Raw genomic sequence first — 21,877 nt, 5'->3', positions numbered from 1 at the left:
CTAAAAAAAATAAAAAAATGTATAAACATAAAATTATATGCCAACATATGAACTAAGACAAATTAAACAACAGTTTGTCATGTTACAATATCGCAGTTGTGGGTAAGTGGTGAAATAATCAGCAAGAGCAGTGGTATGAACATTTAGTAATATTTTAAATAATTATTCAAATTTAAAAGTAAATAGCAATTCAATATCATTAAAACATACCGGTATGATATTCAAAATCATTAAAAGAATGTATATATCACTAAGATAGAGCTTCTGCGGAAAGCAGCTCTGCTTGCCATGGTACTGCAAGGCTTATGCCGAAAGGGTGGGTAGGGTAGCGTCGCGTTTACTTGAATGCGACCTTTCGTCCAAAGCTCCCCCGGTTTGGCCGAAAGGGGGCGTTGGGAGTGTTGCGTCGCGTCGAACGCGACCATTCGTCCAAAGCCCCCCCCCCCCCCCGGTTTGGCCGAAAGGGTGCGTTGACTACCCATAGGAAAGTGAAAAGTATGCCGCAGACCTGCCGTAGACCTGCCGCAGACTTTTAGTCTGCGGCAAAGAGTATGCCGAAGTATGCGACAGAAAGAAATTTTGCTGCAGACTTGCCGCATACCAGTATGCCACAGGAACAGTCTGCGGCAGATCTGCGGCAGGATGAAATTTTGCTGCAGACTTGCCGCATACCAGTATGCCACAGGAACAGTCTGCGGCAGATCTGCGGCAGGATGAAACTTTGCTCCAGACTTGCCGCATACTAGTATGCCACAGGAACAGTCTGCGGCAGGATAAAAATTTGCTCCAGATTTGCCGCATACTAGTATGCCACAAGAACAGTCTGCGGCAGATCTGCGGCAGGATGAAACTTTGCTCCAGACTTGCCGCATACTAGTATGCCACAGGACAGTCTGCGGCAGGGCGAAACTTTGCTCCAGACTTGCCGCATACCAGTACGCCACAGGAACAGTCTGCGGCAGGTCTGCCACAGAAAAGTGGGAAATTATACAGTCTGAAGCAAGGCTATAGGCGGCCATTTTGTAGGACATGCAGTACCATATGAGGTTGCAGGCTGAGCCCATGATCTTGTAAATTCCTGTGTTAATTAGCACTGTTAATTGTCTTTTTAGCTTCTGTCAAACCAAACAATTTGCTTCAAGTTCAACTGGTACCATAAGAGGAATTTATTACATAAGAGGAGACTGAGGAATTAACGGACTGTTTCAAACTTTTTTGTTGTGCCATTTGTGATCTTATCTTCAGCCCCAATAACTCACTTTTTTGTTGTAACTACCCAAGACGAAAATCCAATTGAAACTAATTGAACACAAATTGAATTTTCAATTGGTTTCAATTGGTCTCAATAGGTTTTAACAGGTTTCAATGGAACTTTTAATAGGACTTCGGATGGTTTCAATTGGTCCAGATTGTCCCTATTGGACCAATTGGGCCCATTGGCCCCATTGGCCTATGCCCCATTAGACTTTAATGGGACCCCAATTGGCCTGAAGTTGGACTTCAATTGGTCCAATTGAAACCAATTGAAAACCTTTTAAAGTCTAATGGGGCAGATTGGTCCAATTGAAATCCCATTAAAGTCTAATAGGGCCAATTGAAACCAATTGAAACCAATCATCTCATGCATATTCATTATTACTTTACACGTGTGACAGAAAAATACATTTATCATGATTTGTTAAGCAAATTAAGACAATGCACATCATTTTTGTGATTTCTATTTTCCTTTTGCCATTATTAACCAATAGATTATTTTGTCTGATCATGTCACAATTACATTCACGTTTTAGCAATAGATTGATAGATTGATATTGATTATATGATTACTAACCAAGAAACAATATACATATTTAGTATATATATGTGTATGAGCCTGTGTCACTTTAAATGTTACTATTGAATACACTTCAAATGATCTATGTGATGAAGTTATAATACAATTGAGAATAGAATATACCTAATTGGTAATATATTACCTAATTGGTAATATCGATATTGCCAATATCGATTATGAAGTATCAATCAGTTTATCACTGGTTCTTCTACATGCATACTTTATTGTCACGTACTGGATATGAAAAAGTATGCGGCAGGTCTGCAGCAGGTCTATATGAGATATGAATATTCATGATGAAGAGTCTGCGGCAGGTCTGCAGCAGACTCTTCATCATACTGTAAGAGTATGCGGCAAGTCTGCGGCAAGTCTGCCGCAGACTGATCATCATACTGAAAGAGTATGCGGCAAGTCTGCGACAAGTCTGCGGCAAAACTAATTTGCATGTGAAAAAGATGACTGTCTGCGGCAGGTCTGCTGCAGATCTGCGGCAAGTCTGCCGCAGGAGTATGCCGCAGGCTCATTTCTTTCCTATGGGTAGTCTTCCACATCAGTCGTTTATAATAGAAATTTAAGTCGTTTAAATTCAAATAATCAACATAGAAACAGATTAAAAATTAAATCAAAATACTTTTTACGTAGTCTTGCAGATCAGGCGCTTATAAGAATTAAATTAATAAATAACAAGAAACACAATCAAATAATTTACTATGATATCTAAAATGTCTAATAAAGGTGTTAACCAACCTTGTATATCTATCGTTTATTTATTAAAATAACGAAAAATAATAACGATTTCTTTCTTTGTATGGAATTCAGAAAGCCCCCCCGCCCGCTTATCCTAAAAGGGTGCATTAAAGGTAAAGACCAGTATTGGAAACGCCCCAATTTCAAAAAATGAAATGGAAGCTCTTATTTCCAATCGTGTGAAAGAATATGTTTTGACTAATAGATGATCATAACAATTTTGCCGGGAAACCGCCTACTTATTCATATATTTGTTAAATTAGTTTATCTATTGGTGTGTGAGAGATAAACGCACGTGTCGCGCAGTCCTATATACATCTTTCTGTGTACAGTGCTTGTAACTTTACCAAGACTGGGCCAAGTTTCTTATGATTTTGATGATTCCAGAACCTTGCAGTGCACACCAATACTTATATGCTAGATGATCAACCTTTTCCGATCGATTCCTCAACGTTTATTTCACAATGCGATCGCATGACCATAACAGTCCTACTCCGTTATTTATTTATTTATTTGTTATTTCATTTATAAAGACTGTTAAGCGTGACTAGTTTGCATCAAAAAAGAAATCTATACATAGAAAGAAACGGATATTATTTTTATTTGGCCTTTTAAAAATATTTATTGAATTCATTGATTGATGTAATTCTTATACACGCCTGATCTGCAAGACTACGTAAAAAAAAAAAATCTGTTTCTATCTTGATTATTTGAATTTAAACGACTTAAATTACTATTACGTAAATTCTACTCTACGACTGATGTGGAAGACTAGTCAACACACCCTTTCGGCCAAACCGGGGGACTTTGGACAAATAGTCATGTTCGATGCGGCAACGACACTCTCAACGTACCCTTTCGGCCAAACCGGGGGGCTTTGGACGAATGGTCTCGTTCAAGTCAACGCGCCACGACGCGACGCTACCCACCCTTTCGGCATAAGCCGTACTGCAAGACTCTTACAAAAAGTACTTGAGGCCTGAGGCTACGGGGTGGTAGCTTGCCCTCAGTATGCAAAAGTGTGTGTGCGGGCAAGCACTGAATCAAATGACCGGGGTAATAGTATGTTTGTAAAGCGCTTAGAGACATTTGTATTAAGCGCTATATAAAAATTAAATATTATTATTATTATTATTATTATAAAACTAGCAAAGATCAAACTGAGCTATTGATGAAATAATAACAATAATGTTAATGATAATCTATATAAGTAATACGCTAAGGCTCCGCGGGGGGCGCGACGTCTCGGCGAGCCTTTGTATTCTATTGTTTTTTAATGAGATCGCCGACCGAAGTTGGTGCGGCTATCTCCTCCTGAATCCTCCCCTCGGGGTACCCGTGCCCGGTGCCGTCGTCCGCGGGAGAGTCTACTCTGTGGAATTGGCTATACTCCGCCCGAGGTCCTCCTCCGTGTCGACGTCCAGGGCGAAAACAGACGCGATATGCATAATGCAGGATATGCGTGACGACAGAGATACCTCATGGATATTCAACGTGACATCCGTAGACACACGACAGATGACCATCCACTCACATTAAGTTGCGTATTAAATGCACTATGCACAGGGTCGGGCTTACCCGAGTAAAGCATCTTTCTATAGGATATCCTTTGTAGTAGCTGCACAAGCCACAGAGATACACACGAAGCTTCCCGTCCACGTCCAAACTTAGAGACCTATTTCCATCATTATTGCCGCGATTTGTATATAGTTTTCGTGAATGGAGGTATGAAATCAAAGCTTATTTTGTGATTATTACGGCAATGTATACTAAAATTTGATTATCATTTTCTAAAGGAAAGTTTTCACAAGAAAACCATTGGACTGACAATTCAGTCGCAAGCTGCCTTCAGTCAACACAAAGTGCAGTGCTGCTGTGTAGTGTGTGTGAGTTGCGATGAGCTTGTAGGAAGCTCCAACACCGGGACCGCGCACCATAGGCGTCCGACGCCTGCGGCGCCGGTGTTGAGCTTCCTGGAGATACGCTGCAGTGTGTGTGAGTTCACCTAAGCTTGAGTCGAAGAGATTTGACACTTTGAAATTGTTATCTGTTGGTTTGCATCATTATTGCCGCGATTTCAATATAGTTTCGTGAATAGATTTACGAAACCTGAGCTGAGAATTAGTAAAAGTATTACTAATGTCTACGTTTTTAAACGACTGTCTGATTTTCTTGTGAAAATTATACTTTGAAAAATGATTATCGAAATTAATGGTCAGAAATAATCACAATCTAGGGTCTATTATGTTACAGTTCTTGCATCAAATCAATGCATGAAAACTTAGTTGAACTAGAAAAATGTTTTTTTTTTTTAAATAGGCAATTATGAAGTAGCAAGCCTGAAACCTTAGCCTACTAAACAAATCTCAACAAAGTGTAGGCCTATCCTTTTATGAATTAATGAAAAAGTAGCCCCAGAAAAAAGAGCCCCCGAAAATTTCCCAAAAATTTGAAATGGAGCCCCCGAAATGAAAAACTTAATTTTTTGCCTGCGCCCCCCTCTAGAATCCCGCGGATTTCCACAGGTCCTGAGTTGCGTGTATATATAATATAGGCGTGGGGTCCACAGGTTTCAAGGGGCCATAAACCCCCAAAAGCTCGGGGGTTACGTTCTTCAAAGTTGGGGGGGGGGGGGAGAGATCAGATCGCAGCGAGTTGAGTGTATATATAATATAGGCGTGGGGTCCACGGGTTTCAAGGGGCCATAAACCCCCGAAAGCTCGGGGGTTTTAGGCGTTTAATTAGGGTCAGATGAGCATATTTTTAATACTTTATTTGTGACACTTGCGGGTCACTAATTGGCGTGGGGTCAATACGTAGAGTTGCGTAGTGTTGCGTACCAACTACGCTGGCCTACGTTACTATATGCTGAGGGACGGAAAGGGGTACGCATGGTGAACGAAAACAATTCAACATGTTTAATTTTTTTGCGTACTTTCGGCGTAGAAACTTGACGCAGAAATTACGCCTTTTTACGCAGAAAGTCCGCCTTTTTACGCAACAGTACGCTACCCTACGCCAGATCGACTAAGCAGTAAAAGCTTTACACAGTAAGCAACCATAAGCAAACCTGTACGCCAGCCTACGCATAACCTACGCAGGGACTATTTTCCCATTAATACGCGGCCTAATTTCTGCGTAGTAGGTACGCCACACTACGGAACTCTACGCAGTTCCAGTGGCTTAAAGAATAACTATCAGTACAGTTGGATTGTTTTTTTAAATTTAATATAAGGCCAAATTAAAAAAAAAACATGCTTATAGCGTCCTGTTTTTTTGAAAAATGGGAAGGAGGAGGCACTTTTTTTTTTTTTTCTTTCTTTCAAAATGGCCGCTCCATACATTTTCCCTGGCATTCGGGCTATTTTTCAAGATGGCGGCCGACAATTTTTTTTTTTTCCTTTTTTTAAGATCAGAAATACATTTTAGCAGTGCTTTTCATGTTTTTTTTCTTTCAAAAAAAAAAAAAAAAAAAAATAAAAAATAAAAAAAAAATAAAAAATAGGAGGTGGCCCCCAAAAAGGAAGCGGGCGGGGACGCTAAACATGTATATTTTTTAATGGCCTGAATGGCAAATAACGTTCTTGGTGGTTTTAATTTAGACATTCTCTATATATCTAATTACACCCCCGCCCCCTCTAGAATCCCGCGGATTTCCGCGGGTCCTGCTAGTAATACTAATAATAACAATGATAATGCAATAAGAAGAAGTACATTAATAATAATAGACATTTATAAAGCACAGATACTGCTTGCATTAAAATTGTAATATGAAGTTTATGAAAAGTATGCATTCAGTTTTTATTAAAAAGTGTTTTTCTGTCCTCATGCATTTTTCACAAACAGTTCAAAAAATTTAAAATGTCAGAATTAAAGAGATACTATTGCAGAGAATGCGAAAGTTAATGTAGCTGGATTGGCATGTGTGCATTAGTAAAATGATGCCTGGCCAGAATAACCCTCAAGGATTGGAGCATGTACGTGCAATATCATTCTTCAATCTATAGGGCTACAAATGGGACTATTATTATCACTATAATTATTATTATGAGAATATTTCATGTAACTTACATTTAATAAGTCTAGTATAAATTGTACACTGAGTCATGACAATATCTGTGATAACACTTTAAAAGGAGTTTAACAAGTAAATACTAATTTGCTATCAATTTTTATTATACTTTATATCTTATGGATGATGAATTAAGGACTGATCTAGAGTTAGGAAAACAAACGATCAAAACTGACAAACACCACAAATAAACAACACAAACAAATTAAAGCTAACAAAAAGCAAAACACACATATACACAAACCTGTTTCTTCAGGATTTAGGCCTCTGCTGTGAGTAGTATCGCTGTGTGGTTCCAAACTTGTTAGAACCTGTAAACAAAAACATACATAAACTAGTATTAAGATTGTCATCGAGCAGCCTGCACTAGCCGCATCACAATTAGCAACTTGAACTACTTATTTAAGGGGCTGTTGAGATGATTTCACTCTTTATTTGTTTACACTGTCATTCTAGACTGGTCTAGAGCAATATATTGTGTCATTGCATGATTCAAGATTCAAGGTTCAAGATTTTATTGTCCATATATAATACATAAATTTGTTTTCCATTGGTGTAACATGTAATACATAAAACATAAGACAAAAACATGGTGTCGTGTACTGAAAGCCAGAAGGGTGTCAAGACTCTATTAAGAAAAGTCTATGAGCAGGTACGGTCCTCCGGCTTAATTTCAGCACAAAACAAAAAGTTATATGACTTATACACAGCAAGAATTTTAAATACAATTCTGAATCACATCATGAATAAATTCAGGTATGAATATTAATGTGAATATGAAAGTAGATATAGGAGCAGCATCACAATCGAAATATGAGCTGAAAGAGAAAGAAAAAGAGAGCTAAAGCTCGAAGGACTGATAAAAGAGAGAAATATAGGGAGAGTTAGTTATGGTCCAAAGGGAAAGGGGAGAGATAGAGAAGGAGAGATGGCATAATTTCCCATCAGATTATAATGCATGACAGAAAATACATGATTGACTACGTACTTGACATTCCAGATGCAAACAGCTAATGCATGAACTAAGGTTTATGAATACTTGAATGGCTAATACTGACTTAAATGTAGACTTGTGTTGCACTATTAATGAAAATAATGAAAACAATAATAAGATATTTGTATACCGCAAATTGCCTCTAAGCTGTTTAGAAGGGGGAAACTAGATGGAACTTCGACTGCGTGCAGTCGAAAATGATGCCTCCGTCATAGAGCAAGTTTACAAACCAAAAAGCAATTTCTCATATACATATATGACCCTTTGATCTTTGACCTCATGACCCTAAAATGTACTCAGTTCATTGGCTCTGCAAGATGTCCCGAGTTAAATAGTAATCCATCTGTCAGTTCTAATGAGAATGCGTTCACAAGCTATTTTTGCATACATAATGAGCCCATGACATTTGACCTTTGACCTCATGACCCAAGAATCTACTCAGTTCATTGGCTCTGCAAGATACATACATGATCTAAGTTTGGCAGGAATCCATCAATCTGTTTTAATGATAATGCGATCACAAGCTATTTTTTTGCACACATAATGAGCCGCATGACCTTTGACCTTGACCAAGACCCCAAAATCTAATCAGTTCATCGGCTCTGCAAGTAACATACATGACCTAAGTTTGGCAGGAATCCATCAATTGGTTCTTGAGATAACGCGATCACGAGCTGTTTTTGCATACATAATGAGCCCTGTGACCTTTGACCTTTGACCTCGTGACCCCAAAATCTAATCAGTTCATCGGCTCTGCAAGATACATACATGACTAAAGTTTGGCAGGAATCCATCAATCGGTTCTTGAGATAACGCGATCACGAGCTGTTTTTGCATACATAATGAGCCCTGTGACCTTTGACCTTTGACCTTGTGACCCCAAAATCTAATCAGTTCATCGGCTCTGCAAGATACATACATGATCAATGTTTGGCAGGAATCCATCAATCGGTTCTTCAGATAACGCGATCACGAGAACGGGACGTACGGACGGACGGACAACCCGAAAACATAATGCCTCCGGCTACTTCGTAACGGAGGCATAAAAAGAAGAAGAAAAAGTTGATAGGTAAAGGAAACAAAATTTGCATTACAAATTAATTACATCAATTCAATTAACGTTAAAACTTTGCAAATGAAAATAATACATGTACATAATTACAAATCACTTACAACAAAAATACAAATTGTTCATAACTAGTATCCTACGTTAATTTACATAAAATATAAAAGGCAAAAGGTCAAAAGGGCTTTTCAGGAACAAGACTTAAAGAGATGTGTTTTTAGCATTGTTTTAAATGTATTTAATAAAATGGCATTGCGAATTTGAAGGGGGAGATTATTCCAAAGAAATGCAGCTGCATAAACGAAAGAACGTTGACCGTATTGTTTGTAAGACATACCGTAATTAACAGTGTATAAACCGCCCTCGTGTATTAACCGCACCCCTCTTTTTTTCGCCCTTTTTTTTTTTTTTTGCCGACTCTGTCGGCAGCGAGCCAGGTCCGTGTTAAAAAACCCACGCGGGAAGCAGGCGCGGATCCACGGGCCTAATTCCTCCGGCCCGGCTATGGCAACCCCTTTGTGTAAAAACTAGATAAACTCAGTTTATCAGAAAAACTGTGTTTATCAATGATAAACTCAGTTTATCAACTGATGAACTGAGTTTTTCTGATAAACTGAGTTTATCAACTGATAAACTCTGTTTATCTGTTGATAAACTGAGTTTATCATTGATAAACTGAGTTTTTCTTGATAAACTGAGTTTTTCTTGATAAACTGAGTTTTTCTGATAAACTGTGTTTATCTGTTGATAAACTGAGTTTATCTGAGAAAAACAGAGTTTATCTAGTTTTTACACAAAGGGCTTGCCATAGCCGGGCCGGAAGAATTAGGCCCGTGGATCCGCGCCTGGCGGGAAGGCCTTTCATTTAACTGCGAGGTGGAGCTGAATGTGTAAGATCATTAATGTAAATAAAAAAACAGTAGAGGACCTAGGATAGAACCTTGTGGTACGCCGTGTAATAGAAGAAAAATTGGAGGAATTAGTATTATAAACTACCAGAAAAAATATTTCTATCAGAAAGATTACTTTCAAACCAAGATGACAGACAAATTTGAGTGTTGTTCTAGTTTTCGAGTGGTGATTCAACACACCGATAACTGAGCTGGGAGACATTGCCAGGCATAGGGCCAGGTGGAGGGGAATAAATCGAAACTTAAAAAAAAAAAAAAAAAAAAAAAAAAAAAAAAAAATTGAAAAGCAGATCGCAAAGTCCGGACAGGAGCTAAGGAAGGAGTTCAGAAAGATATGAAGGAGCGAAACCATGATAAATCTTGAAAGTAAGGAGGATTTTGTAAGTAATGCGAGAAGTGATAGGAAGCCAGTGAAGTTTTTGAAGAACAGGGGTAATGTGAGAAGTACGAGGAAAACAAGAAACTAGACAAAATATATTATCATGAAGGAAATGCATATGCAACAGAAACAGCGACCTTGATATACCGTAATGCATTGTAGTCACAGACAACCCATATAGTTATCGTTCTTTGCTACTCAGGTACATTGCCCACATTTTCCGATATCATTAATTAGTTTGAAAGATCGTCAAAAATTAAAAAAATTATTCGGGCTGAACTTCACTTCGCCATCATAATAATAACTATTACATTTACTTTTATAGACATATGTATTTGGATTAACAAGTACGATGGCCATTTCATTCTCTCTTACTGGTTAACCTCAAACCAGAAAAACAATATCTGTATGAAGATGATAATTACCTGTGGTGGAGTCACGATCAGCCTCTTTGCTATTTCATCGGCAAGAGCTTTACTATATTCATTCTCTATGAAAGTAAATCATCGTATACAGTATAACATTTTAATATAAGATTGTATGATTCCAGAGTAATTTAAATTACATGTACCGGTATATTATTTAAATGAACATTTTGATGATGATCCTGCCTTTATAGCAAGTTAAAAATAACTAAATAGCTAGCTTACTTTGTCAACCCTCCTGTTTGATGTTTTCGATTAGTTAATTTATTCTACATTATATTCTTTTGGAATGTGTAAAATTTGCAATGTTTTGTTTGTTATATATTTGTAAAAATGCAAAAGAAAAAGAAATCAAACAGAAATAAATAAATAAATCAAATCAAATCAAATCAAATCAAGTATGATGTGATGCCATGCAACTCCTTAAATTGTTTTAATACACACCTTGACTAAAATATAATGGCTGAAAAGGATATGTTTTTGGTAACTTCTAACAAAATGCTATCCATAATATGAATACAAATTCTGAAGGGAAAAGGAGCTTGCAAAAGAAATTGATTTTTTTTATGAATCTGATTGTATAGGAAATGGGAAAGTTGTTCCAAAATACTTTACAGTCTATTAATCAGTTCAATAATTTGACATTAACGTAGCAGTACAAAATCACAAAGATATTGCCATAATATCAAAAGGACAACGATCAGTTCACTTCTTATATCTATACTACCACGGCAAGAACTATTACTTTGTAATTGCTATGTCAGGAAATGTTTCAGAAGGTAGTAATGATAAAAAATAATAAAAAGGATAATGATAATAATGACAATAATAATAACAAAAAAAAAATGATAATAATAATGAAAATAATAACAATAATAATAATGATGATAAATATAAACAAGGGAAACGCTCTCGGCGGTCTCGCCTGCATAACGCAATTCAATATGATAAACCAGAACTTCAATGACGTAGCGCTCATCCGCATCTCGCAACAACAAATATCGTAAATTTTATGTGGTACGTACACTTTTGAACTGGTCAAAAAATAAAAATTTGATGCCCTGGAAGGGACATAATTTCATTTCATTTGCATAAAGTACCATAAATAATCAATGGAGCAAAATCTCAAAATTCTGTGTAGAAGTTTAGTGTTTCAAATTTAGCTCTACCAGATAAGGCAAACCAAATCAAAATCGGTCAAGAAATGAGGGAGAAGAAGCAATTTTTGTTATTTTTGGAATAAATTTGCATAAATTACCATACCGTAATTAATTAATGGAGAACAATTTCAAAATTCGGTGTAGAAGTTTAGTGTACCAAAGTTAGCTCTACCAGATAAAGCAAACCAAATCAAAATCGGTCGAGAAATGAAGGAGAAGAAGCATTTTTTGTGATTTCGAATAAATTTGCATAAATTAGCATAGATAATGAATTTCACGATTCTGTGTAGAATTTTTAAATCCCCCTCCTAGCCCTATCATATGAAACAATCAGAATCAAAATCGGTTGAAAAATAACGAAGAAGAAGCATTTTGAAAATCTTGATGTTGATGTCACAACAAAGTCTAAGTTTGTTGACCTTAAATGACCTTTGACCTTAACTTAGTGACCTGAAATTCTACTCACATGATTGGGGAGACTTTATAACCCCATAGTCCAAGTTTCATTGACTAAGAACTTATACTTTCAAAATTATATCAAAAATTCAAAAACTTAACCTTAGGTTAAGTTTTCGATGATGATGCTACAACATAGTCCATGTCTGTTGACCTGAAATAACCTTTGACCTTGACTTTGTGATCTGAAATTCTACTCACATGATTGGGGATACTTGATTACCCTATGGTCAAAATTTCATTGACTAAGAACCTATACTTTTTATGTTTTTGATGTTGACGCCGTCGCCGTCACCGGAAAAGCGGCGCCTATGTCTCGCTTTTTGCTACGCAGGCGAGACAAAAATGACAATAATAATCAGAACAATAAGAGATAAGAACAAAAGACATTTATAAACCATGCACAGCCACTATGTGCTTATAAATTGTAACATTAAGATATTAAAATGAAAAGATACGCCTTAAGTTTTGATTTAAAAGTGTTTTCCGTCCTCATTTGTCACCAACAACTTATGTCAGAACTAGAAATATCGCAATCTGTTTTGCCGCGCAATACGAATGTATCCCCCGGCAGTGGCAGCGCTTTTCATGTCATCCTTACGTTCGAAGGAGGGACAAAGATCCCTTCTCCCATCCCTGAAACAAAAGGATGACGTAGAGATCACCAAACACTAAAGATGTGTAGATTATACCAAGATACACCTCCATACAAAATTTGAAAGAAATCCGTCAAAGAATGATGCAGTTAGACCGCACACTACAGTGCATGCACACAAGACATCCATAAAAATATGACCTTTGATCCTATAAAAGACAGAACACTGGAGGCAGCTCCACCAAAATCTATAGGCTTGTAGATTATACCAAGATACACCTACATGTAGGTTAAAATATTGAACAAAATCCCTTGAGAAATTTAGCCTATAGAGCGCACACAAACCATCCACAAAATATGGCCTTTTACCCTATGGAAGACGGAACACTGGGGGCAGCATCACCAAAAGTTATAGGTGTGTAGATTATCCCAAGATACACCTCCATACAAAATTTGAAAGAAGTCCGTCAAGGAATGTGGCAATTAGAGCGCACACAAGAATATGATGCCGCGGACGCGGCATATTAACGCTGCTGAATCCAAAGTACCCCACCGACATACTGCGGGGGGATACAATACACCAGTTTACGGTTACATCAGTGCACATGCGCAGACAGGCTGACCTCGGGTCATTGGCTTTGAAACAAAGCCAATGACCTGAGGTCAGTGGTATTTATGCGTAAATTAAGATTGCGCCCATGGTGCAAATGGTGATGTGCGCAGTGATGTCATCATAATTTGCATGGACGCAATCTTAATTTACACAATAATCCTTGTTTACTCGCCAATTAAAATGGCGCCCCTAACTGTTAACTGGTGTATTAAAGTACTTATATGCAGAGAATATCATTTTTCTTATAGTAAAGGCAAAATCTTTGTTAAAGCTACTACCGCGGTACCGGTATGTCCTTTTTGCAGCCAACATCAAATTATGTAGCACTTTGCAGGAATTATGATAGTATCCTATCTGTGAAATTTAAACATTAGCAGTGTCCTAGTATTTAAATTACCGGTATGCAAAGAAACCTGTTCACCTTCTAGACTTCACTGTCAGACACAAATGAGTGACCGACTAACATCTCTTTTTCTTAAATTGGTAATAACATACCGGTACATAAAATGAGCTGTAACAGGTACATGAGCATTTGTCTGCTTCAATAACCCATTACTTGTAATGACCAAAATTAAACTGATTGAATTTGTGTGAAGCAGAAAACGTACGACCATTCGGTAAAAGAGTCTAAAAATTAGACTACTACTTAGGTGATTGCAATCACTTAAGTCATTTTCAAGCCCTTTTGTGAGGGAAGTTCTAAATTAGTATTGTCTTCAAATGCCGTTGGAATTTAACTTTTTTTTTTTTGGCCTGCAAATGGGACATATAGTACCTTTAAAGTCCTACTAACCTTTTGCATCTTCATTCCCATGTCCTTTCTTGTGAATTGACCACATTTTCTCGCCAGCCTTTGCAACCTCGACACATATTTCACATGTGTTTGTTGTTTCTACACCGTCTGTTATTGCCTCACTTCTATCAAATCTGAAGCAAATAATAAAATGATAATAATAATAATATTAATAAAAATAAGAATAATTATAATCATGAAAATATTAATAAAAATAATATTAATGATATAACGATATATACACACTTATATTCCAAAGCAAAAAAGTAAAATTGACACGCAAAGTATATCAAAACATTTCAGGGTTGGCTCAGTCGGTAAAGCCTCTGCCTGTCGGACCAAAGATCTCGGGTTCGAATCCCACCCAGGCGGATGACTGAAGCCTGCGTTGTGTGTTAACGTGCCCCTTCCCTTGTTCATAGACGCAGCCTATGTTGAGTGGAAAACACTCCGTCCCTCGGGTAGGAAGTTAAATGGAGGCCCTGTGTACAGGAGAGTCACTACCCTTGCACGCTAAGAACCCACTGCACTGCTAATTTGGCCCCCTCCTTAGATCTCAGAGAAATGGCCGATCACCGCGAACATTTGCATGCATGTCAAGTGAAGTGTATAGTATACTATAGTAATTTTAATTTTTTGAAAAATGCACTTATTTGCATATTTATTGTAATTTATGCAAATAGGGTCATAAAATGCAGAGACTAGTAATAAAATTGTTTTTTTCAAGTGTATAGAATATTACATAGATAGATACACAAGAAACAATAAAGAGAGAGAGAGAGAGGAAACAGATAAGAGATTACCCTTGTCCTGTAAGAGTTTTCTTTAAACTTGTCTTTCCAACACGTTCTTGTCCAACAAACATCAGTCGCGTTCGGAATACTTTCTTTGTGCCAGCTTGAGCTGCTTCGGCATACGCTCGCTGTGCTCTCCGCCCCCTAGCAAGTATCTCAGGGGGTGCTGAAAGACCACCAAAGGAAATATCATCCCGATTGCTCCCCAAGTCATGTTTGAGAGATGTCAGTTGGTCGTTGTTTCCTTTGTTATTACCAGTATCATCTTTAATAATGAAAATCAAGCAACAACAAAATATATCAGGATAATTAAAGACACAAATTTGGCCTACACTGTAGCTGCCACAGAGTGCAAACCGATCTAAACTACAAAGAAAAAAACATGAGAAAAGCAACGACAACCGTCATGGTAAAAATTTAAGTAAGGATTTTGAAACCTTTTCAGCTTACATCTTTAGATGTTCTTTTTTTTTTCAATACAAAATTTTGTAATGACTGAATTATGGGTAACTATAGATGGACCTTTGACAGCACGCAGTCAAAAATGATGCCTCGATCCACCATAGAGCGATTTTACCACCCAAAACAGAAGCAATTTTTAAAAATTAACTTCGATCGTAAACCATTAAAAGGTTCTCAGAATATTGTGATTACAAGCTTTTTTCATAAACATGTATGACCCTTTGATCTTTGACCTCATGACCCTAAAATCTAATCAGTTCATTGGCTCTGCAAGATACAAACATTTCCTGAGTATGATGGTGATCCATTTGTCAGTTCTAATGAAAATGCATTTGCAAGCTATTTGTGCATAAATAATGAGCCCTGTGACCTTTGACCTCCCGACCCCAAAATCAACTCAGTTCATTGGCTCTGCAAGATTCATACATGACCTAAGTTTGGCAGGAATCCATCAATTAGTTCTTGAGACATCGCGATCACAAGCTGTTTTTGCATACATAATGAGCCCTGTGACCTTTGACCTTGTGACCCCAAAATCTAATCAGTTCACTGACTCTGCAAGATACATACATGACCAAAGTTTGGCAGGAATCCATCAATCGGTTCTTCGGCTACTTCGTAACGGAGGCATATACAATAGTCACATGTTCTTCAAACATTAAATACTGAAACAGATTACTCTGGTAATAAGTTGATTTGTGCAAAAGCTGAAAAGAATGCAGAGAAACAGGACGCATCCGATGAAACTGCCACTATGAATGGAACAGAGGAGAAATAGCTGATAGAATATAGCCGATAGAACAGCCATGCATGGACCTACTACGAATGGACATTCAACGAAGCAATTCCTTTGATCAAATGAGTTCCACTGCCAAATTTTAAATTTCCCACAGATGCAAAAACCAAGCGTGTGGTCCGATCACATGCTGACGTCAGCTGAAGGCAATCATGTACCTACCACGCCATGCGGGGTTGTTTGCTGCTCCTAAACAAACCATCGAGAGCCTATTGTATTGAATCAGCGCTCTCCGCAATGCGGAAGTAGCGAACATGTTTTTGTCCGCCTGTTGACATTTTGTCAGTGGACCTATAGGCTTAGCTACTACAAATGTTTTGTAATTTTAGTGCTTTCTATCCATGTGACTCCAGTAAAACGGCCACTATGAATAGGTTGGGAGAAAAACGGTAGAAAAAAAATGCTTGTGTGGACTGTAAAAGGAAATAGTAGCAACCATCGCAGATCAATGATTGTGTTCCACCACCAGCACAATATGAATCTAGCTGCATTGTTATATTGCAGTGTAAAATTGTAGGAAACTATATCTAGCTAGCTGCACACTGCATGCACTGCACTCAGAACTTCCGGCCAGGGCTCGCCACAGCGAGTGAATTTCACCGGCAGTCCAAATCCAAAATCAAAGTGCATGCCAGTAGTAACAACCTTGCACTTGCACTGCACTGTCTGCCAAATCCAAAATCAAAGCGCGCGCCAGCAGCTAACAAGCGATTGCGCAATAATTCTTCACTTCTGGCCGGGGCTTGCCACAGCGAGTGAATTTCACCGGCAGCATGATTGGCATATGCGGGAAAGTGGCAATTTCACATTTGTTTACATAAGGCAAGCTAGAGCAGTGGTCTCGTAACCGGGAGGTCCTGTACGTGTTTGAAATCAAGTCAATATGCTCACCCTTTGGTAATTAGATATTCATCCTCATTACCAAGTCCCTCGGAGAGGACTTAAAGCCATCTGTCCCCTGGTTGTTTACTTACAAGAATTTAATATACCGGTACATGCTTTTTTAGCAGTCAGGTAAAACAATCATCATCAAATACTCTGGAGGTGAAAAGTTCATTTTGTATGCATCCTTGTGGGGCTTGCTCAACCCATGTTAAAATATGCTACCCATCTGGATATACATGTAGGGCATACCTGCCAACATTTGAAAATGAAAATTAGGAATTTTTAGCACTGTATGCCTTCGAAAATAAGAAATCGCACTTGCAGCGGCAGTATAACTGGCAATAAGCGGTAAATCTGTACAAATTCGCTGCTCGACCATGCAGCCATTCAATGCACTTGATACATGAACTCTCAAATTGCGGCACATGAATCAGAATATTCCGGATTATTCAGAAGGGTTGGCAGGTATGGTAGGGGTGTCGGTACATACAAGGAGCCTTTGCCATTGATCATGATAATGCATACCTAGACTGGTTTCTCTTGTGAAGACCCTGTAGGTATCAGCATTACTTGGGAACCGTGAATCTGGTCTGCACTGAGACAGATAGACAAAGACTGCCTTCCGTGATCCACATGTGAAGTATTGGATACCTTCAAAGCTGCCGTCAGTACCACCAATAATCGGTTCCTCCTGAAAATGATGAAAATGGTGAAAGAGGCAGACAAACGCCAAATATAAACTGTTAACCTACCAAGTTTGCCCCTATTGGTTGCTACTTGCTACTTTTGATGTTATTACCGGCAACTTACCTGAATGATTTGTATGACACATGTTTATCGATTCTAAGAATATCATTCTGTGAAGTCAATCATCTGGTATGTCCCAAAATACTTTCCTTACCGACATTCATAGTATTCTTTATAAAATGGTAACAATATCTTGGATTTCATGAAGTGCTTTAAGGTGTTTTTTTTTTTACTTCTGTCATTCAATGACCATTATTATTCTCACTATCAAGCACTTTATTTGATACTCCGCTCATGAAAATGTTGGCCTAATAAAATATAAAAAATTGAATGGTAGGTTTTGGTCCGACTTACAAAGTTAGAGATAATTCATGATCAAACAGAAAAAAGGAGAATAGGAGTAGCGGACGAAGAGTAGTAACTTTATTGGAGGATTTGAAGATATGGTTGGAAGAGGAGTGAAGGAAATGGGACAGTATGGATGGAGAGAGTTAACAACAGAGAAGGTTAAACATATATGATCACCAGTCTAGGTATATAGCATATGGCACCTACACTACAATGAAAGAGAAAGAGATAGAGAAGAGAGAGAGAGAGCATCAAGAAAGTGATTCAAGAAATCTAAATGAAGAGATATGAGATATACATACTAGCTCTATACCAGCTAAAAGTTCATCAAGCCAATTAAGATGAATATTCAGTGACTTGATGACACCATAGTGGGACTCCCCTCTAATCTTCACTTCGACGACAGACTCAACTCCCAGATCCAACTTCTGTGCCTCGGGGGACGTGTCGATGACGATGATGTCCTTGTCATATCCTACACGATGTTGGGGGTATTCGTAGGAGGTACGATGTGAATTCTCCTCTTCAAGATTTTCCTGGTAGTTCTCAAAGTTTGTTTCCTGAAACCATCTTCGGCGGTCTGGGGATCCTGTAAATTATTTAGAGAATGGTATTAATATTGTTTTTTTCTACAGGGGCAGTTCATCAGTGAATGTGCTCTTAAGTAGAAACAGGAGACACAATGTCAATGATTTCCTAAAATATCAAAGCATAACATTTTTCTCAAGGTTTACCATGTAACATGGTGAACAGGAACACTGGGATGAACAAGATGGAAAAAAAAGGAGAAAAAGAGATAAGTGTTTTGTTTTGACATCATTTAACCTCGTGGAATGATGCAGACCACTCTAACTCATTACCATAAATTTGTTTAAACGCGTCAAGAATCTCTCCATTATCAATTGAGGAAAATAAAAAAAATCAGAATATGTTTTTCCATTTTTTTTTATTCACCCCTTATGTTGATAGTACATGAACTATTTCAGGATGTACGTAGCAAGGATCGTAGTCAAAATCTGGAGTCCTAAGAACAAGAGCAGGATTAAAACATCTAGCATATTAGATCTCAGAGTCAAAACCTTTGTCAAATATCAGAATGCCAATTCTATTTCTATCAGGAGGAGGGGGCACAGTCCCCACACTACTTTTTCAAGTTCCATTAAAGTGCCCCCTTTTAATTCAGATAAGTGCCCCTTTTTATTTCTAATAGGTGCCTGTTCCACATTATTATAAGTACCCCTTACCACTTCTAATAAGTGCCCCCTTCACCAATGATAATTGCCCATATTCAAATCTAAGAGGTGCCCTTTTACTTTAACAAGTGCCAATGTCTTTCCAATCAGTGCCCCTTCTCCTTCTGATGATTGCCCTTTTCACCTCTGATAAGTGCCTCTTATTGACACATGCCCCTTTTACTTTCTAATACAGTAAGTGACTTGTTATCCTTCTGATAAATGCCCCTTTTCTTTTTTAATAAGAGCCCCTTCCCCTTCTCTGATAAATGATAGCTTTATCAAAATCTGATAGGTGCCCCTTTCCTTTAACAGTGCTCATTTTCCATTGTAACTAGAAATATCGCAATCTGTATTGCCGCGTAATGCGACTGTATCCCCCAGCAGTGACAGCAATTTTGTGTCATCCTTATGTTCGAAGGAGGGACAAAGATCCCCTCTCCCCTCCCTGAAACAATTAAAAGGATGACGTAGAGATCGCCATTAGTGGCTTAGATTATTGTCAAGACTAGGAGCAGCATCACCAAAACAATATATGTGTAGATAAGAGTATAATGCATCTCTGTAAAAAATTTGAAAGAAAATCTGTTAAGAAATGTGGCAGTTAGAGCGCACAAAAGACAGCCACCAATACATGACCTTCGACCCTATAACAGACACAGGTGGCAGCATCACCAAACACTAAAGATGTGTAGATTGTACTAAGACACACCTCCATACAACATTTGAAAGAAATATGTCAAGAAATGTGGCAGGTAGAGCGCATAAAAGGGACAAATGACCTTTGACCTTATAAAGGATGGAACAATGAGGGCAGCATCACCAAAAAGGAGAGATGGGTAGATTGTACCAAGATACATCTAGATACAAAATTTGAAAGAAATCTGTCATGAAACAAAATATGACCTGCAGAGGGCACACGAGATACCCACAAAATTATGACCAACATACACTTCCATGCTCAATTTGAAAGAAATCTGTCAAGAAATGATGTAGTTAGACCTCACATTAGAGTGCACACACAACATCTATCAAAATATGACCTTTGACCCTATAAAAGACGAAACCCTGGAGGCAGCATCACCAAGATGTAGAGGCTTGTAGATTATACCAAGATACATCTTTGTTTAAAATTTGAACAAAATTCCGTTAGAAATGTGGCCTATAGAGCACACACAAAACATCCACAAAAGTATGGCCTTTTACCCTTAGATAGAAGACGGAACACTGGGGTCAGCATCACCAAAAGTTATAGGTGTGTAGATTATACCAAGATACACCTCCATACAAAATTTGAAAGAAATCTGTCAAGGAATGATGCAGTTATTAGACCCCACACTAGAGTGCACACAAGACATCTATCAACATATGTCCTTTGACCCTTTAAACACTGGAGGCATCACTTAAATCTATAGGCTTGTAGATTATACCAAGATACTGTACATCTTCGTTCAAAATTTGAACAAAATCCCTTGAGAAATGTTGCCTACAGGGTGTATAGAACGCACACAAATGATCCATAAAAATATGGCCTTTTACCCTATAGAAGACAGAACACTGAGGGCAGCATCACCTAGAGTTAAAGGTGTGGAGATTTTACCAAGATACACCTTGATACAAAATTTGAAACAAATCCTTCAAGGAATATGTGGCAGTTAGAGCGCACACAAGAATATGACGCGGTGGCGTAACGCTGCTGAATCCAAAGTACCCCACCGGCGTACTGCCGGGGGATACAAGAAGTGCCCCTTTCTGTTCTCCCAAGTGCCCCTATTCATCTGTCAAGAAATGGGGTCAGCATCACCAAAAGTTATAGGTGTATGTGTAGATTATACCAAGATACACCTCCATACAAAATTTGAAAAGAAATCTGTCAAGGAATGATGCAGTTATTAGACCCCACACTAGAGTGCACACAAGACATCTATCAACATATGTCCTTTGACCCTATAAAAGACGGAGCACTGGAGGCAGCATCACCAAGATGTAGAGGCTTGTAGATTAATTATACCAAGATGCACCTTCGTTCAAAATTTAGACGAAAGCCCTTGACAAATGTGGCCTATAGAGCGCACACAAATGATCCATAAAAATATGGCCTTTTACCCTATAGAAGACAGAACACTGGGGGCAGCATCACCAAAAGTAATAGGTGTGTAGATTATACCAAGATACACGCCGATCCAAACAAAATTGAAAAAAATCCGTCAAGAAGTGATGCAGTAATTGGACCGCACACTAGAGTGCACACAAGACATACATCAAAGTATGACCTTTGACCCTATAAAAGACGGTATATTATACCAAGATACACGCCGATCCAAACAAAATTGAAAAAAATCTGTCAAGAAGTGATGCAGTAATTGGACCGCACACTAGAGTGCACACAAGACATACATCAAAGTATGACCTTTGACCCTATAAAAGACGGAACACTGGAGGCAGCATCACCAAAATTTATAGGTGTGTAGATTATACCAAGATATACTAAACCTGAAAGAAATCCGTCTAGAAATGTGGCAGTTAGAGCGCACTCAAGAATATGACGCGGCGGCGGCGGCGTCGTAA

General features: G+C 38.2%; 1 protein-coding gene across 2 annotated transcripts in view; it reads right to left on the bottom strand.

The window, feature by feature from the left end:
- LOC100889840 overlaps positions 1 to 21,877 on the bottom strand; it is a 70,423-nt gene that overhangs the window by 39,995 nt on the left and 8,551 nt on the right. Inside the window, exons 3-8 of one of the 2 annotated variants that reach the window (XM_030975318.1) lie at positions 18,380 to 18,666; positions 17,508 to 17,673; positions 14,849 to 15,104; positions 14,046 to 14,179; positions 10,429 to 10,493; positions 6,898 to 6,964 (exon numbers count right to left, since the gene is read on the bottom strand). In XM_030975318.1, the coding sequence (XP_030831178.1) occupies positions 6,898 to 6,964; positions 10,429 to 10,493; positions 14,046 to 14,179; positions 14,849 to 15,104; positions 17,508 to 17,673; positions 18,380 to 18,666 (975 nt within the window). The remainder of the gene's footprint in view (positions 1 to 6,897; positions 6,965 to 10,428; positions 10,494 to 14,045; positions 14,180 to 14,848; positions 15,105 to 17,507; positions 17,674 to 18,379; positions 18,667 to 21,877) is intronic. The other variant, XM_030975320.1, reaches the window with a different exon arrangement.

The sequence above is a fragment of the Strongylocentrotus purpuratus genome, unplaced genomic scaffold (assembly GCF_000002235.5).
Source record: "Strongylocentrotus purpuratus isolate Spur 01 unplaced genomic scaffold, Spur_5.0 spur5_scaffold_8, whole genome shotgun sequence".
NCBI lineage: Eukaryota > Metazoa > Echinodermata > Echinoidea > Camarodonta > Strongylocentrotidae > Strongylocentrotus > Strongylocentrotus purpuratus.
This window is presented reverse-complemented; position numbering and strand designations above follow the sequence as displayed.